The sequence below is a fragment of the Rhipicephalus sanguineus genome, chromosome 1 (genome assembly GCF_013339695.2).
Source record: "Rhipicephalus sanguineus isolate Rsan-2018 chromosome 1, BIME_Rsan_1.4, whole genome shotgun sequence".
In the NCBI taxonomy this organism is placed as follows: Eukaryota; Metazoa; Arthropoda; class Arachnida; order Ixodida; family Ixodidae; genus Rhipicephalus; species Rhipicephalus sanguineus.
This window is the reverse complement of record NC_051176.1, coordinates 334254909-334269271: the sequence shown is the minus strand read 5'-3', so window position 1 is coordinate 334269271 and position 14363 is coordinate 334254909. Positions and strand designations below refer to the sequence as shown.

General features: G+C 48.9%; 1 protein-coding gene across 1 annotated transcript in view; it reads left to right on the top strand.

Moving 5' to 3' along the window:
• LOC119384167 (uncharacterized) overlaps positions 1-14089 on the top strand; it is a 31170-nt gene extending 17081 nt beyond the window's left edge. Inside the window, exons 4-5 of the mRNA XM_049413364.1 lie at positions 8703-8869; positions 14028-14089. Coding sequence (XP_049269321.1) covers positions 8703-8869; positions 14028-14089 — 229 coding nt within the window. The remainder of the gene's footprint in view (positions 1-8702; positions 8870-14027) is intronic.
• The last annotated feature ends 274 nt before the right edge of the window (positions 14090-14363 follow it).

Below are 14363 nucleotides of genomic sequence, written 5' to 3'. Positions count from 1 at the left end.
CATATCGGAAGCCAGATTGTGACCCTACACAGAACTCCAATCTTCGCTCACCGTTGCTGCCTGGCGGATAAGGTGTAGCGCGCTGCTAACCTCATGGATGTGGGTTCGATTGCACCCATGGCAGGAACATTTTGATTGAGACGAAGTGCGGAATGGCTCGTATGCGTTCATTTATTCATTGATGACGGAGGCCAGGTGCTGAAAATTAACCCAGATTTCATTACTACTGCGTGCCTCTAAAATCTCATCCTGTTTTCGGCAAACGCACAATTGTTTAACACTTTTCGGCTTCCGTGCATGGATTGGCGAAAGCAGTGCAAACAATCCTGTGGACACAGCTGCCGCTGAATTTCATAAAGCCTGCGCGTTTGGTAATGCAATCACCGAAAAGGTTAGCTTGGAAGTCATAGAACCAAAACGAATGTTGTCGTGGCCATAAACGAACTTTCTTGGGGCGGTGAGACCCGCCATGCGTGAGCTGGCACGTTTAGTCTCACGCTGCTATGCTCGAGGGCGCCGGTTCGATTCCCGAACGTGGCGGCCGCGTATCGATGGTAGCGAGCGAAGTGCAAAGGACACCCGTGTGCTTATGTTTAGGTGTGCGTTTAAGATTCCCCCGTGGTCGAAATAATTCCCGAGTCTTCCACTACGGCGTGCCTCATAATCATATCGTGATTCTGGCGAGTAAAACCACAGCAATCATTATGCTGGGCAGTGAACTTTCTCCAAAATTTTTTTTTCAACTACAGGAATGCGGTCGTCACTGCAGCAAATAAACAAACACTAGGTTGGTTTCGCTAAGTACACGCACAATAGATTGAAAGGGCAGTTCCAGCAACACCGAAGTTGCACTAGTCCGAGCGGTTTCTACAGCTACATGTGCCGAAGAAAAAGACCAAGACAATTACCGCGACTGCGTGACGTTGTTCGAACTGGCTGTGGGATCGAATCCCAGCCGCGGCGGCCGCAATTCCATGAAAGCAAAATGCTCGATGCCCGTGGCTTGGATTTAGGGGCACATTCAAGAACTCCAGGTGATCAAAATTTCCGAGGCCTTCTACTACAGCGTCTCTCATAATGATATCCTGGTATCGGGATGCAGGGCACCAAGAAGTATTATTATTAGTTGTTCGGACTGGCAAATACGCCTTGTATGTCGCTGCCATTTAGATGGAGTTTATTTTTGTACTCTAGCCGGCTTTAGTCATCTGTTAAGGGACGAACAGTCACGCTTTCGCATACACGTGATAAAATTTCATCATGCTGTCTTTACTGATTCAACCAAGACCGCGGCGGCTGCATTTTCGATGGAGGCGAAAATGTTTGAGGCCCGTGTGCTTAGATTTAGGTGCACGTTAAAGAACCCCAGGTGATCGAAATTTCCGGATCCCTCCACTAAGGCGTCTCTCATAATCATATCGTGGTTTTGGGACGTTAAACCCCAGATATTATTATTGATTCAACCAAGAATTAACCGAAAAAAAATTGGCAGATCCCACGCTTTGTGAAATCGGTTTCATGCGAATCAGTCAGCGAGTATAGTTCTATGCTGCATTTTGTGGCGTTGAGCCAAGCGTTACGAGGTGGATCGACGTGTCCTTGGAAGTGTAGTAGCTGTGTGCACATCGTGGGCTTACCAGGAACGTCGACAACACTAAAGGGTAACTTATGGTCTGACGTAACGTCAGCACTGACGTTAGAGCACATACTATCGTGAGCAATATGAGCTCGAACACGCGAGAGCGTGGCGGATAGCCTCAAAACCGAGATAGCGCGATACGTGGATGGCGCTGCCGAAACCGGAGGGGAAAGCAGGGACGCTTTCCGCTGACTGTTGGCACACCCGCTTCGATAGCGTTGGTGCGAAACGGCAGCTGACTGCGTGCTATCGGCTGCTAGCAATGAAAACGCAAAAATAAATTATTGCACGAAAAACATCAATAAATAAAAGAGGCGTATCAATATGCTCAGCCAACACCACCTAGATATAATACAAGCATGGCCTGTGCATCACGGCAGGCTATGTCACCGCCGATATCTCAGGAGCTACATAGCTGATGGGTCATTGGTTGTGGCTGTGCGCGTTGGTGTGAATTCGTATCATCGCTAGCGGTCACTGACACGTTATAAGCTGCTGTTTTTGCAGCAACGATATTGAGGCGGGAGTGTCAACAGCTAGCGGAAGCGCGGCGCGCTTTCCACTTTGTTTACGGCACTAGCCGCTGTGAATCAGCCGATGTAGGGTTCGAGGCTATTCGCCACGCGCTCGCGTGTTCGAGCTCATATTGCTCACGATAGTACTTTAGTATTATCGAAACGAAGTGGACTTTGCGGTGCGATGATTGGACTATGATATGTAACTTTCGTTAGCGTATTCCTCCGGCATCGCATTTAAAACACGGATAACACGCTCTTCGTTGGCTTGTAGAGTATACTCGTTACATCGCACAGACTTCACCGAGACGTTCCTCCCAACTCGGAAAACTCGGATAACAAAGAAAAGCCTTTGCTGCGGAAACGGCACCGCTTAAATGCTGATGGTCCTGCAAACTCAAGCGTTATTGAGCAGAAATAAAATTGAGCTGGCATTCCGCACTCTAAAGATGGATGACCAGTGAATCTGTTTAGCGAATGGCAAATTGTTGCCACATGTTTCCGAACCACAGCCGATGACACGCCCTGCTACTAAATCCGAAACGTCCATCCACGCAGTCTTTATTGAAGATAGCGTAGGCTCCCTTAAAGTTTTCATTTGAGCAGCATGCGCTTTTTTGGGCCGGCATGCGTCATCTTCTTTGGCTTGCCGCAAGCACATGGCGTTTCCTGCACGATTTGAAGTGTTGCTTGACGCCCGTGTGCTCCCTGCTTCATTTTTTACTGAACCAGTTGTAAGTACTGGGGTTTGCCCAGTATCTGTGGCACAAACGTCTCGAGTGGAAGTTGCCTCGAAACTGAAACCAGGCATCTGTCATCTTACCAGCGGCAAGGTAAAACGTTATCCTGTACCGGAGAAAAAGCACGGTTTTGCTCGCACGCCTTACCAGTTTCATATGGGTAATATTTTGGGACAGATAGGGCTCGACCTGTGCTTTTGTGTTGCAAGCTTCCTCAAGAAGCCTGAAGGTCTAGGCAAATTTAATTGGAGATTGTTATCAATATACACAACTCGATCGATTACTGCCGTCGCGAGCAATGATCTCGTATTTTAGAATTAGCCCAGGGTTTATAGCCACGCCTTACCGCAGGCAAGGCGTGGCTTCACTTTTGCCGGCAATGCGTTGCCAGAGCTTGCATTCCAGAATTTTTAAATGTGAAGCATTTCTTGGTACTTCTATCTATCTATCTATCTATCTATCTATCTATCTATCTATCTATCTATCTATCTATATCTATCTATCGATCTATCTATCTATCTATCTATCTATCTATCTATCTCTATCTATCTATCTATCTATCTATCTATCTATCTATCTATCTATCCTATCTATCTATCTCTATCTAGCTATCTATCTATCTATACTATCTATCTATCTATCTATCTATCTATCTATCTATCTATCTATCTATCTATCTATCTATCTATCTATCTATCTATCTATCTATCTAGTCTATCTACGATCTATCTATCTATCTACTATCTATCTATCTATCTATCTATCTATCTATATATCATCTATCTGTCTGTCTGTCCTGTCTGTCGTTGTCTGTCTGTCTGTCTGTCTGGTCTGTCTGTCTGGTCTGTCTGTCTGTCTGTCTGTATGTCTGTCTGTCTGTCTGTCTGTCTGTCTGTCTGTCTGTCTGTCTGTCTGAGAGTTTGTGCTCTCGAGCGCGTTTCCTCGGCTTTGTATATACCCAAAATAGCCTTGGGGGAGATTTGTGTATCGAAACACAATTAGCGGGTCATCGCATGAGTAATCTGACATGTCGGTGGCGTAAGTCATGAAACCCTTTTCCTCGATCACGTGTGGCACGCACCCGCATGCATAACTCGGCCCATGCAATTCGCGTATGCGCTACAGGTGATTCAGTCTATATCGGCACAGGACATGCGAGAATAGACTTCGGAAATTTTAACACGATAACATTCAGGAACCCGTGTAGCGAAAAATCCAGTGCCGGCATTGGCAGCGTTGTGGGTGAGCGAAAAATCTAATTGAACTCAAGGATAAAAATCAAGGTTCGTGCTGGAGTCAAACCCACATATTATGCGTGTCACTCAAATATTCTACCGCAGAGCCACGCAAATGCTTGAAACTGCTTCGGAAAAAGATACGTTGGGTCAACGTCAACTGCGGTTCCAGTGTTGGCTGTCTATTTTTATAGGACTGTTAATAAATACTAGATATATACTCTTGTGACTCAGCAAGCTGAAGTCAAGTGTTGCTCGACTCCGTAGGAATACATCAAAGGCCGCTATTATGATATGCAGGTCATTGCACCATAGCGAGTTGTTTCTGATGTAACCGAGGCACTGCTTGAAGAACCGGGAATCAGCCTTTATTCTCTGCTGAGCTATCAATATATATAAGGCCGTTGTGATGTCATAGGCCACGACAGATAACAGCATACGCGGTGCACTGGGGACAAACATCAGGCACCTATCACTGTTTCTAAGGCTGGCGTACTCACGTTACCATACTTTAGATAAAACTGACGTATGTGCTGTAACGTGAGTGCCGAGGTTATGAGAGACCATAAGCTACCCTAGTCAACGTTTCTAGTAAACTCTCGATATGCTCACCTGGACATAATGTACACCAGTGTTGCGGAATGGGCGCCTTCATTCCATTTCCATTCCGGGGAACTAGAACTTGCCGCAACTGCATTCCGTTCAATTCCTGGGAATGAAAAAAACTTAGCCCATTCCCACTCCGGGAACGGCCTGACAGTTCAGTTCCATTCCTGTAATTCCTCAACGTAGGAGAGGCATCTTGATAGTTTTAGCGAGTTAAGATGAACGCGCCATAAAGGTGATGTCATCAGATGCATTAAGAACTGCAAAAGTACGCAAAACACGTTAAAAAGCTCGAGGGATAGTAGCTTGGCGACATATCTCGTGCAGTACAACCACCCAATTCCCATAGGGGCAGTTCTCCCTCTACCTATAATATTTGCATGGTCAGCATGTTTGAACGAATGGTGATGTTTTAATATTGCTTAAGCTTAAATATGTTAATGCTAAAATGACGATATAGCGTATTTTTATGCTGACAAAGGTAGTGTTCAAGAAGACCAAGCAGTTTTGCCACGCCTCTTGAGCGGTCGTGAATATGGAGAAGACTAAGATTTGGTTAATGGGGAACAAAACCCTTTAGATCTGCTGTTATTAGTTGGAACAGTGCACCGCTCGGGCACCTTGTGCCTTTGCATCAAATACGGAACACTGGGCCTCACTGCTCGTCAGCACTCACGATTGTCAGGCGCGCCTCGCAAGCGTGGATGGGGTGAGGAGAACTTTCTGTGTTCGTCTGTGCGCAGGTATGCAATGTCTTGCTGTTAAATTGTGAAATTCGAGGCTCTGACTTACTAATGTTTGAAGCTTGAAAAACAGCGCGTAGGACGAAAACGTGCTCTATTTTCAGAAAAAGACGTAATTCCATTCCCATTCCATTCTGTGCAAAAGGCGCTTAATTCCATCCCCATTCCATTCCTCCAAGCGTTGTCCCCATTCCATTTCGATTCCATTCCGGGGTCGCGAAAATGTGTAATGATTCCGGAGTCATTCCAATTCCGGAGTGGCAACTCCGCAACACTGATGTACACATCGTCCACATCCATTGTGGACCACATTGATCCACATCGTAACTTTGAAGTGGCGAATGATTTTTGTACGCGAATCGCTGGTGTATGTGCCATGTCCGCTTCCGCAGTTCAGAGTGTTTTTCCTGAGCCCCGGATCCCAGAAATAGACAACGATTTCACTTTGGAAGAACTTGACGCATCTCTGGCGGCTTCCCGACGATCATCTTCACCAGGACCTGATGGCATTACCTACGCCGCTTTAGCCAACCTTGAACAAGAGGCCAGAGGCAAGCTATTGAGTTATTACCACTCATGGCATGCAGGCATTGTTCCCCCGCAATGGAAGATAAGTCGGATTGTGCCACTACTCAAGCCAGGAAAGTCACCACTCGATTTGACGTCATTTCGCCCTATTGCCCTGGCAAGTTGCGTAGGGAAAGTCATGGAAAGGATGATACTTCTACGCCTAGAATGGTATCTCGAGCGCTACAATGTGTACCCAGACTGCATGACGGGCTTTCGGCGAGGCAGGTCATCCGTTGACAACGTAATTGGCCTCACAACCTTTGTCCAACAGCAAAAGTGCCTCAAGCGCATATCACTGGCGCTGTTTCTCGATGTAAAAAGGGCGTACGACAACGTAACACATGACGCGATCCTCGAGTCACTGGAGGCTGTCGGCATTGGCGGTCGGATGTTTCAGTGGATCCGCGATTATTTGACGAGAAGGTCCTTCTTTGTACAGACAGAAGAAGGTCTCACTGCCAACCACGATACTTCCCGTGGCGTCCCACAGGGCGGGGTATTGAGCCCCACTTTGTTTAATCTTGTCATGGTTGGCATTCGTGAGTTTTTGCCAAGTACTGCTCACATATCAATATATGCTGACGACATTTGCCTTTGGTCTTCGGCTGTGACCCGTCTGCAAGTGCGCGCAAGAGTCCAGCAGGCTGCCACCTTAACCTGCTCATATCTCCGCAAACAGGGTCTTTCTGTCTCTACCGAGAAGTGCGCGTTGGTCGCGTTTACACGCAAGGCCATGACACCATATCCTGTTATCAACGGCCAAAATGTCTCATACCAGAAGAACCATCGTTTCCTAGGTGTGATTATTGACAGGGACCTCTCGTGGAGCGCCCACTGCGCTTACCTGAAGAGAAGACTAATTTCTATCGTTCATATAATGCGGTTCCTCTGCGGGAAAACTTGGGGCACATCGATACGTTCCATGATGCAGCTGCACAGAGCACTGTTTCTGGGATTTTTACGTTCCAACTTGCCGATGATGGCCAATACATGCAAGACAAACATCCGCACCCTCGAACGCTTGCAAGGCCAGGAACTACGCACGTGCTTAAGATAACCACGATGCACCTCAACTCACGGGACAATTACGATCGCGAGAGAGCATCCGATTCCAACATACGTAACTACTGACAATTTAAGAGCTCACATTAGATATCTCTGCCGAGTTCCCGGTCACCATATTACTGCGTTGCCACTTCAGAGACCACAAGCCATGTTTTCAAAGATTGTTTCGACTCATAGAGAATGCCTTCCGTCGGGCTTTTACTCCAGCAGCAAGACCAGCGTCGCCTCCGTGGTGCCTGCAACAACCACAGGTACCCCTCACAATTCCGGGAATAACGAAGAAGAGCCGTCATTCGACAGTGGCTCTACGACAGGCGACATTGTCACTACTTAACGGGGAGTATGGTCAAAGGACGCACATTTACACCGATGGATCGGTCTTAGCCGACAGCTCCACAGGTGCTGTTGTCATTCCGGCCTGCCAAGTGATTCTCAAGTTCAGGGTGTCCCACAGCACGACATCAACAGCAGCGGAGCTTGCCGCCTTACGTGCCGCTATCCTTTCTATCGCGGAAGCCCAGCCTCAAAATTAGGCTGTCTTTTGCGATTCTAAAGCATCCCTTCAGAGTCTGCAATCAGCATTACGACGAAGGGTGCACGAACAGTTAGTGAACGAAATGAGAGAAGCTCTTCACCAAGCTTTATCAAAGGGACATGACGTTGTGTTCCAATGGCTGCCGGGACATTGCGGTGTTGTGGGTAACATCCTCGCTGATGATGCTGCCCAGTCCGCCCACGAGGATGCCCAGACAGCCCCAATACCCTTGTCGAGGACAGACGCTGCAAGGGGTCTTCGCTCGTTCGCTGACACAATGTCGCAAACTTCTTCGAATGACCCCAGTGTCTGGAACCGTCACTTACATGAACTAGACCCATCGAGGAAGCTCCAAGTTCCATCGCACCTCTCCCGCCGTGATGCAACTTTACTGTGCCGCCTGTGGTTAGGAGTAGCTTTCACGAAGGCGTACTCTTTTCGCATAGGAATGGCAGACACCTCCAGATGCGACTCGTGCAATAGCGACGAAACGATAGAGCATCTACTGTGTTTCTGTGAACGCTTTGTGAATGAACGCAACGTTCTGCGCAATGCGCTGAACAAGCTAGACGATAGACCGTTTTCCGAAGAGATCCTCGGATCGTGTCCCTATGCATCACAGGCCAACAAGCGACGCGAGCATTGCTACTATTTTTAAGATCGACTGGTTTAAGCGACCACTTATAGGCATTCAATGGACAGGCGCATAAGTACCCTGACAGTGCCATCCTCCCTCTTCTTTCTTTCTTTTCATCCCTTCATCCCTTTCTCCCAGTGTAGGGTAGCAAACCGGACGCGCGTCTGGTTAACCTCCCTGCCTTTCATTCATTTCCTTTCTCCTCCTCCTTTAGTTCGAAGAAATCAAAACATATGCTGCAGGGGCAGTTGCTCGGTGACTGTTTCGCACGACACCGATTCCCAAAATGCGCGGGATCTGCTTGTTTTTTTTCTTCAGTGTCCTCTTTGGTTCTGGCCCGTGGGTGACGGACATGCCCTAGCCACAGACAGCTTCGTTGCAAAACTTCTTAAATGTTTTTTAATCGTTATCTCGCAGCCGGCCTGGAAAAAGTGCCGAAGCATCGAACCAACCGCAAGGAAACCCGGCCGATGACAAAGCCTGGGTGTACTCCTTCTGCATGAAGGGATTTACCTGTGCGGCCAACCCCGAGAAACCTAAGTACAGAAACCTCACCGATGGAAGACATCAATGGCCTGCATGCGGTGAGTTGTTCAAGTATCCTTCTATTTTCAAAAGGCATTACATCAGTCACACCGCCGAAAAGCCTTACGCGAGTGATGTGTGCAGATGCAATTTTCTCCCGAGGACAACCTGAGCGACATAAGATGAGGCATGCAGACACAAGGTGGTTTCGTTGCCAGCAATGTGGTGCTAAATACAAGGATAGCCGAAGCCTCCGGAAACACGTAAAACAAGAACACTCATGACGTGGCGCAACTGCAGCGAAAGTTTCCGTAGTAAGAAATCTGACAATTTCTCGCAATAGCTCGGCTAAATGCTTCTAGCTAACCACTTACATACTGAAAAACAAATGCGGGATAATTTTTATTCCTTCAGACTACAGCTGAAATACGGCTGGAAAATACAGTTAGCCTGGTTATCACAACAAAAAAAGCTAACGCTGTGTGTTCGGCCTCCTTGCAATACAGACTTCGTCTTTCATTTTTAGTGATGTTTATATACTGACCATAATATCTATTTCAGATGAACCATGTACTACTATCGAGACTATTTTTTATCGTTAGTAGAGAACTAGGTGAAATCTAGCTCGGCTCTTCACCTTTAAGCCTTAGAGGGCTCCTCAAACGCGAAAAATGACCGGCGTCCCGCGTCGGCGTCAGGGGCGTAGGCAGAAATTTTTTTCGGGGGGAGGGGGCACCTCCTTGATTTGAAGTGGGGGCCGGGCAGCCAGATGTGGACAAGTGTCATTTTGGGCTCTGTATGCCATAGCAAAAAAACATTTCGGGGGGGGGGGGGCAGGGTCCCGGTGTGCCCCCCCCCTGGCTACGCCAGTGGTCGGCGTCCCCCGTAGGCGGCGCAAACGCGTTTGATATAAACAAATCCTCCCGTGATAACGTCACCGTATGACATCATCATGACGGCACAGATTGCCAAAACTTGTGACGTCACGTTACGTAACGTCACATGATGACGTCATCGCATGTTATCGTAGCTTGGTCAAAGGTGGGCCTATCTCGCAGGCAGTGCAGAAACAGGTGAGGTGGCTCCGATCCTTGAGGCAGTAGAAAACCACGTTAAGTGCAGAAAGCTTTCAGAGGGAGGCGGGGCAGGATCAATACATCGACTGAGAAGGAAAAGATGGCCTTCGTCTTCCAGTCGTCTTAGCTCAGTGCATGAGGGACCCTGTGAGTTATTTATGTGATCGCTTCCCTAATATACGACCAGCAGTGGTTGCTGGGTCGGGGCGAACTCCAGACTTGCTAATCACGTGGCCCAAGAACAATAGCTCCTCGTACTCGAAGAGGCACTTTCTGGCTTCAGGGTGAGTCCGGAAGTCTTTATCACTTGAGGCGTCGGAAGTGTTCCTGACAGCTGGGGGCCCAAGATGACGTCATCTAAGTAGATAAGACAAGTCTGCCACTTTATTCCTGCCAGCACTGTGTCCATAACGTGCTGGAACGTCGCAGGCGTCGAGCAAAGACCAAATTGCATGACCTTGAATTTGAACAGGTCGGCCGGTGTTATTAAGGCCGTCTTTTCGCGGTCTCTCTCATCGACCTAAATTTACCAATAGCCCGTCTAGAGGTCCATCGAAGAAAAGAACTTAGCGTTATAACGTCGATCCAAGGCGTCATCTATCCGTGGGAGTGTATTTACGTCCCTCTTCGCGATCTCGTTCAGGCGACAGTAATCGACAAAGAACGCACAGTTCCATCCTGCTTCTACACCGAGTACTTGAACGCATTACGGGAAAGAAGAAATGGCCGAGCAGACCGACACAAGAGGACAGAGCGCTAGATCGGTCTGCTCGGCGGTTTCCTCTTTCCCGTAATGCGCTATGCCAGTTTAAGTACGACGAACCAACTCGCCTAACCTTCAACACTTGTGTTCTACACCGAGACAACCACTGATGCTCACGGACTCGTCGAAGGCTGTATTACGTCATCCCGCAGCATTTCGTCGACTTGTCGTTTTGTCGTTTTTGAGCGCCTCGTTCTCGCGTCGAAACCCGATAGGGATTTTGACGTGGTGGTCGAGCATTTTCTTCAGTTATGATGCGGTGGTTAGCAAGTGCCGTCTGTAGCTGTCTAACTCTTGATGCCGACGAGAAATAGCACTTGTACTGCTGCAGAAGGCACCGGAGCTAATGCTGTTGGCAAGCAGGAAGACGTGGGTTCATGTCGAAGGATGGTTCAGGTATCGGGGTCATCGTGTTAGCTTCGTCAGAATCTTAAAGAGCAAACGCACCGCTTACTTTTGCGATTTCCTCAATATCTGCTATTGTCGCGCCCCTGCTGAGGTGTCTGTGATCGTGGCTGATGTTCGTGAGCATCGCGCTTACTTTTCCTTCATGCAAACTGGCGATGCCTCTTGCGACGCAAATGTCACGTTCTCGGCGACGCAAAAGTCTGTATAACGCCTTCAATACCTTAAGATGTTTCGGTGCCAACGCGATATATGATGCTGGAGCGAGGCGGAGTGGTGGCTTGAATTCGAGCCCGTTCGAAGCATAGTGACATCCGTTTATATCCGGTGGTGTCGTTTTGAGTGATGGCAGAGTTATCGACTTTCTTCTTAAATCGATGACGGCGCTATGATGTCTTACGAAGTCCATGCCAAGTATGGTATCCCTGGAGCAATGTTGTAGGATTACGAAGCTCGCAGGATAAGTCCGTTCGTCAATAGTGACTCTTGCTAGGGCCTCCAGATGGCCTCCAGCGGTTCGGATTTCGGGACCTTTCCAGGCCGACTTAACTTTCTTCAACTTCGCGGCGAACAGCCCACTGACGACGCAATAGTCGGCTGCAGTGTTGACGAGAGCGATGACGTCATACCCGTCGATAAGAACGTCTAGGTCGCTAATCCATCGTCTTGCGTTGCGGTTAAGTCGCGGCGTTGGATCATGGCCACGTCGGGTTGTTCCGCTGCTTCTACGTACGTGGCGTCATGGGGCTTCTTTCGGCAGCGAATTTCTGTCTACAGAGCTATGCCGACCTGGCGGCGTTCTCTTAAGGTTTTGTCGCAGCGTCGTCGTCGGCGGCGGAGAATCTTCGGTATTGCGACGAACAGCAACCGCACCTCCATCGGGTACTGCTTTTAGTTTTCCGGATACGGGCTTGCGGAACGGCCGCGGGTCGGGCCGCGGTACTGCGGGCGTTGCGGTGACAGGTAGCGTCCTGGTGATGATGAACGCGAAGCTCGCCAAGGTGTGAACTGCGCTGCTGCGATATAGTCCGCGATGTCGCGTGGTCGTTCACCTGGTTGTGGCCGTGGTGCATTGACGGTGAAACCGCGCAGTCCCATCTGTCGGTGCTGGCAGCAGCGGTAGGTGTGACCAGCTTCTCCGCAGTAGTAGAATTGCGGGCGGTAGTCAGGGGCGCGCCATACAGCGGTTTTCATGCACGTGTAGCGCTGGCCGACAGGCTGGCGAGATGGCATCGGTCGCCGGGGCAGGTGCTGGCGACATAATTGATGGGGTGCGGCGTCTTGGCTTTGTCACGAGGGTGGGCAGCGACGGCGGACAACAGTAGCGTAGGTCATGTCTTTAGGCTGAGACTGCGCTGTCTCAGGATCCCCAAGTGACTGCAGGATTTCTTCACGTAGGATTCCCACGATGGAGCCCACTTGAGGCTGTGAGGTAACAGCTTCCACAGTTCCTCGGGCACGATCGCTCGTATTGTTTCGCGCAGGTCGTTAGAGCCGAAGGCATGAACAGCTGGGCTGTCTTCAATCGATCGGCGATTGTACTGGCGAGTGCGCATTCCCAGCGTCTTCTGAATGGTCGTTGCTTCTGACACAAATTCTTGAACTCTCGAAGGTGGGTTCCGTATCAGCACAACGAAGAGCTCTTGATTTCCTCCTCGCATGAGGAAACGAACTTTCTTCTCCTAGAGCATGTCAGAGTCAGCGTGCTGGAACGATCAGGTCATTTCTTCCGCGAAGGTGGCAACGTTTTCGTTCGGGGGTTGCACCAGTGTTTCCAGAAAGGCCGTGGCCCTTTACTTTCGGATGACGCTCGTGAACATGTCCAAGAAAGCGTTGCAAAAGAGGTCTCAGGTTCGAAGTGTGGACTCCCGATTCTCCAACCGTGTCCTTGCTGCGCCTTCCAGGTAAAAGTACAAGTGGCGCAGCTTTACCTGGGAGTTCTAGTTGTTAAATCTTGAGACCCTTTCGAATGTCTCAAGCCAAGTTTTGGGATGTTCATATGGCGATCCACGGAGGGTCGGCGGTTCCCTGCGTGGCCGCATCATGACAGCTGCAGGGGACACTGCGGCCGTCATCGTTACGTTTGTCTTTGTCGCCGTGGCTTTTGGCTTCTCTGGTAGGCGTCCGTATTGTGCGGATATTCTTTTTAGTCTGAAGCTGAGTCAACTGTCCCCGATGATTTCGGTGTCTTCATCGCGAATTGGACTGGGTTCACGACATGACGGGGGCGTCCGGAACATGAATTAACAGCACCTCCACCAGATTTCACGTGGTCGTGACGTTGAAGAAGGAGTCAGTCGGCGTGTTCAAGACGAAACTCTATTCTGGCAAACATGTGCTCCGAAATGAAAGGTTAAAAGAGAAGCAATACACGCTGTACACTGATAGCGGCGAACAGAGCGTCGGTCGTCCAGTAATCTGCTCATCTGTGAAATCACTTAGCTTAACTACGTAGACTACGAAGCGCCGGGCGAAAACTACTTTCCAGAGGGTGGTAGCATCCCCACAATTTCATAAAATTTTCACAGATATTATGGAGCAACTAGAAAGGCCTACGTAACGCTTAAGTAGCGCATATGTGCAATTAAGAACGTGAAAAAAAAATGTAAAACGAAGCATGCATTGCAACTTGAAAGAAATCACGGGAAACAGTAGAAGATACTAAGAATGCAATATTGCACGAGCTCCCATAGTAAGCGTTTGAAATTCTCGTAGGCAACAATCTGTGGTTTGTGGCTCCATTTATTGCATGTTTTAAAAGTACAGTCTTCCGGCTGGCGTCATTGGCGTTGGGTTCCGTTATCTCAACGACTCTCTAGAACATTGTGTCTTTTGAGATTTCTTTCCAGTCAGTGTTTGAATCAATGTTGCGAATTGGCGAACTGCCTTTGCTTTCAGAGCGTGCGCATACTGGCGAAAATAAAACCGATTTGCTGCTTCCAGTGTCAAGTGGCTACTCCTGCAATGACGCAGTCCCCAGCACAAGCCGTGCGGGCATGCAGACAGCTGTATCCACTGGAAACAACGCGAGGTAAGGGGAACGTATGAAGTGTTATTTCTATCGAAGCTACTCAACTGGCAGGGAACGTTTGTCATCTTTGGTTCAATTATGCCTCCACCGAGGAACTCGTGTGTAAAATATGTGGGGGCGCTGGTGGCTGCCAGAAAGAACCGAAGAGAACGAAGAGCAGCCTGGGGCGCGCTCGCGCTCACCAGGACAGCAGTCTGGCCGTGGCTTCAGATTAGTAAAGGTATATATTCTGGTCGGCTTCCGTGTTCTTGCTGAAGGCAGTTTCTTAGAATCCTCGC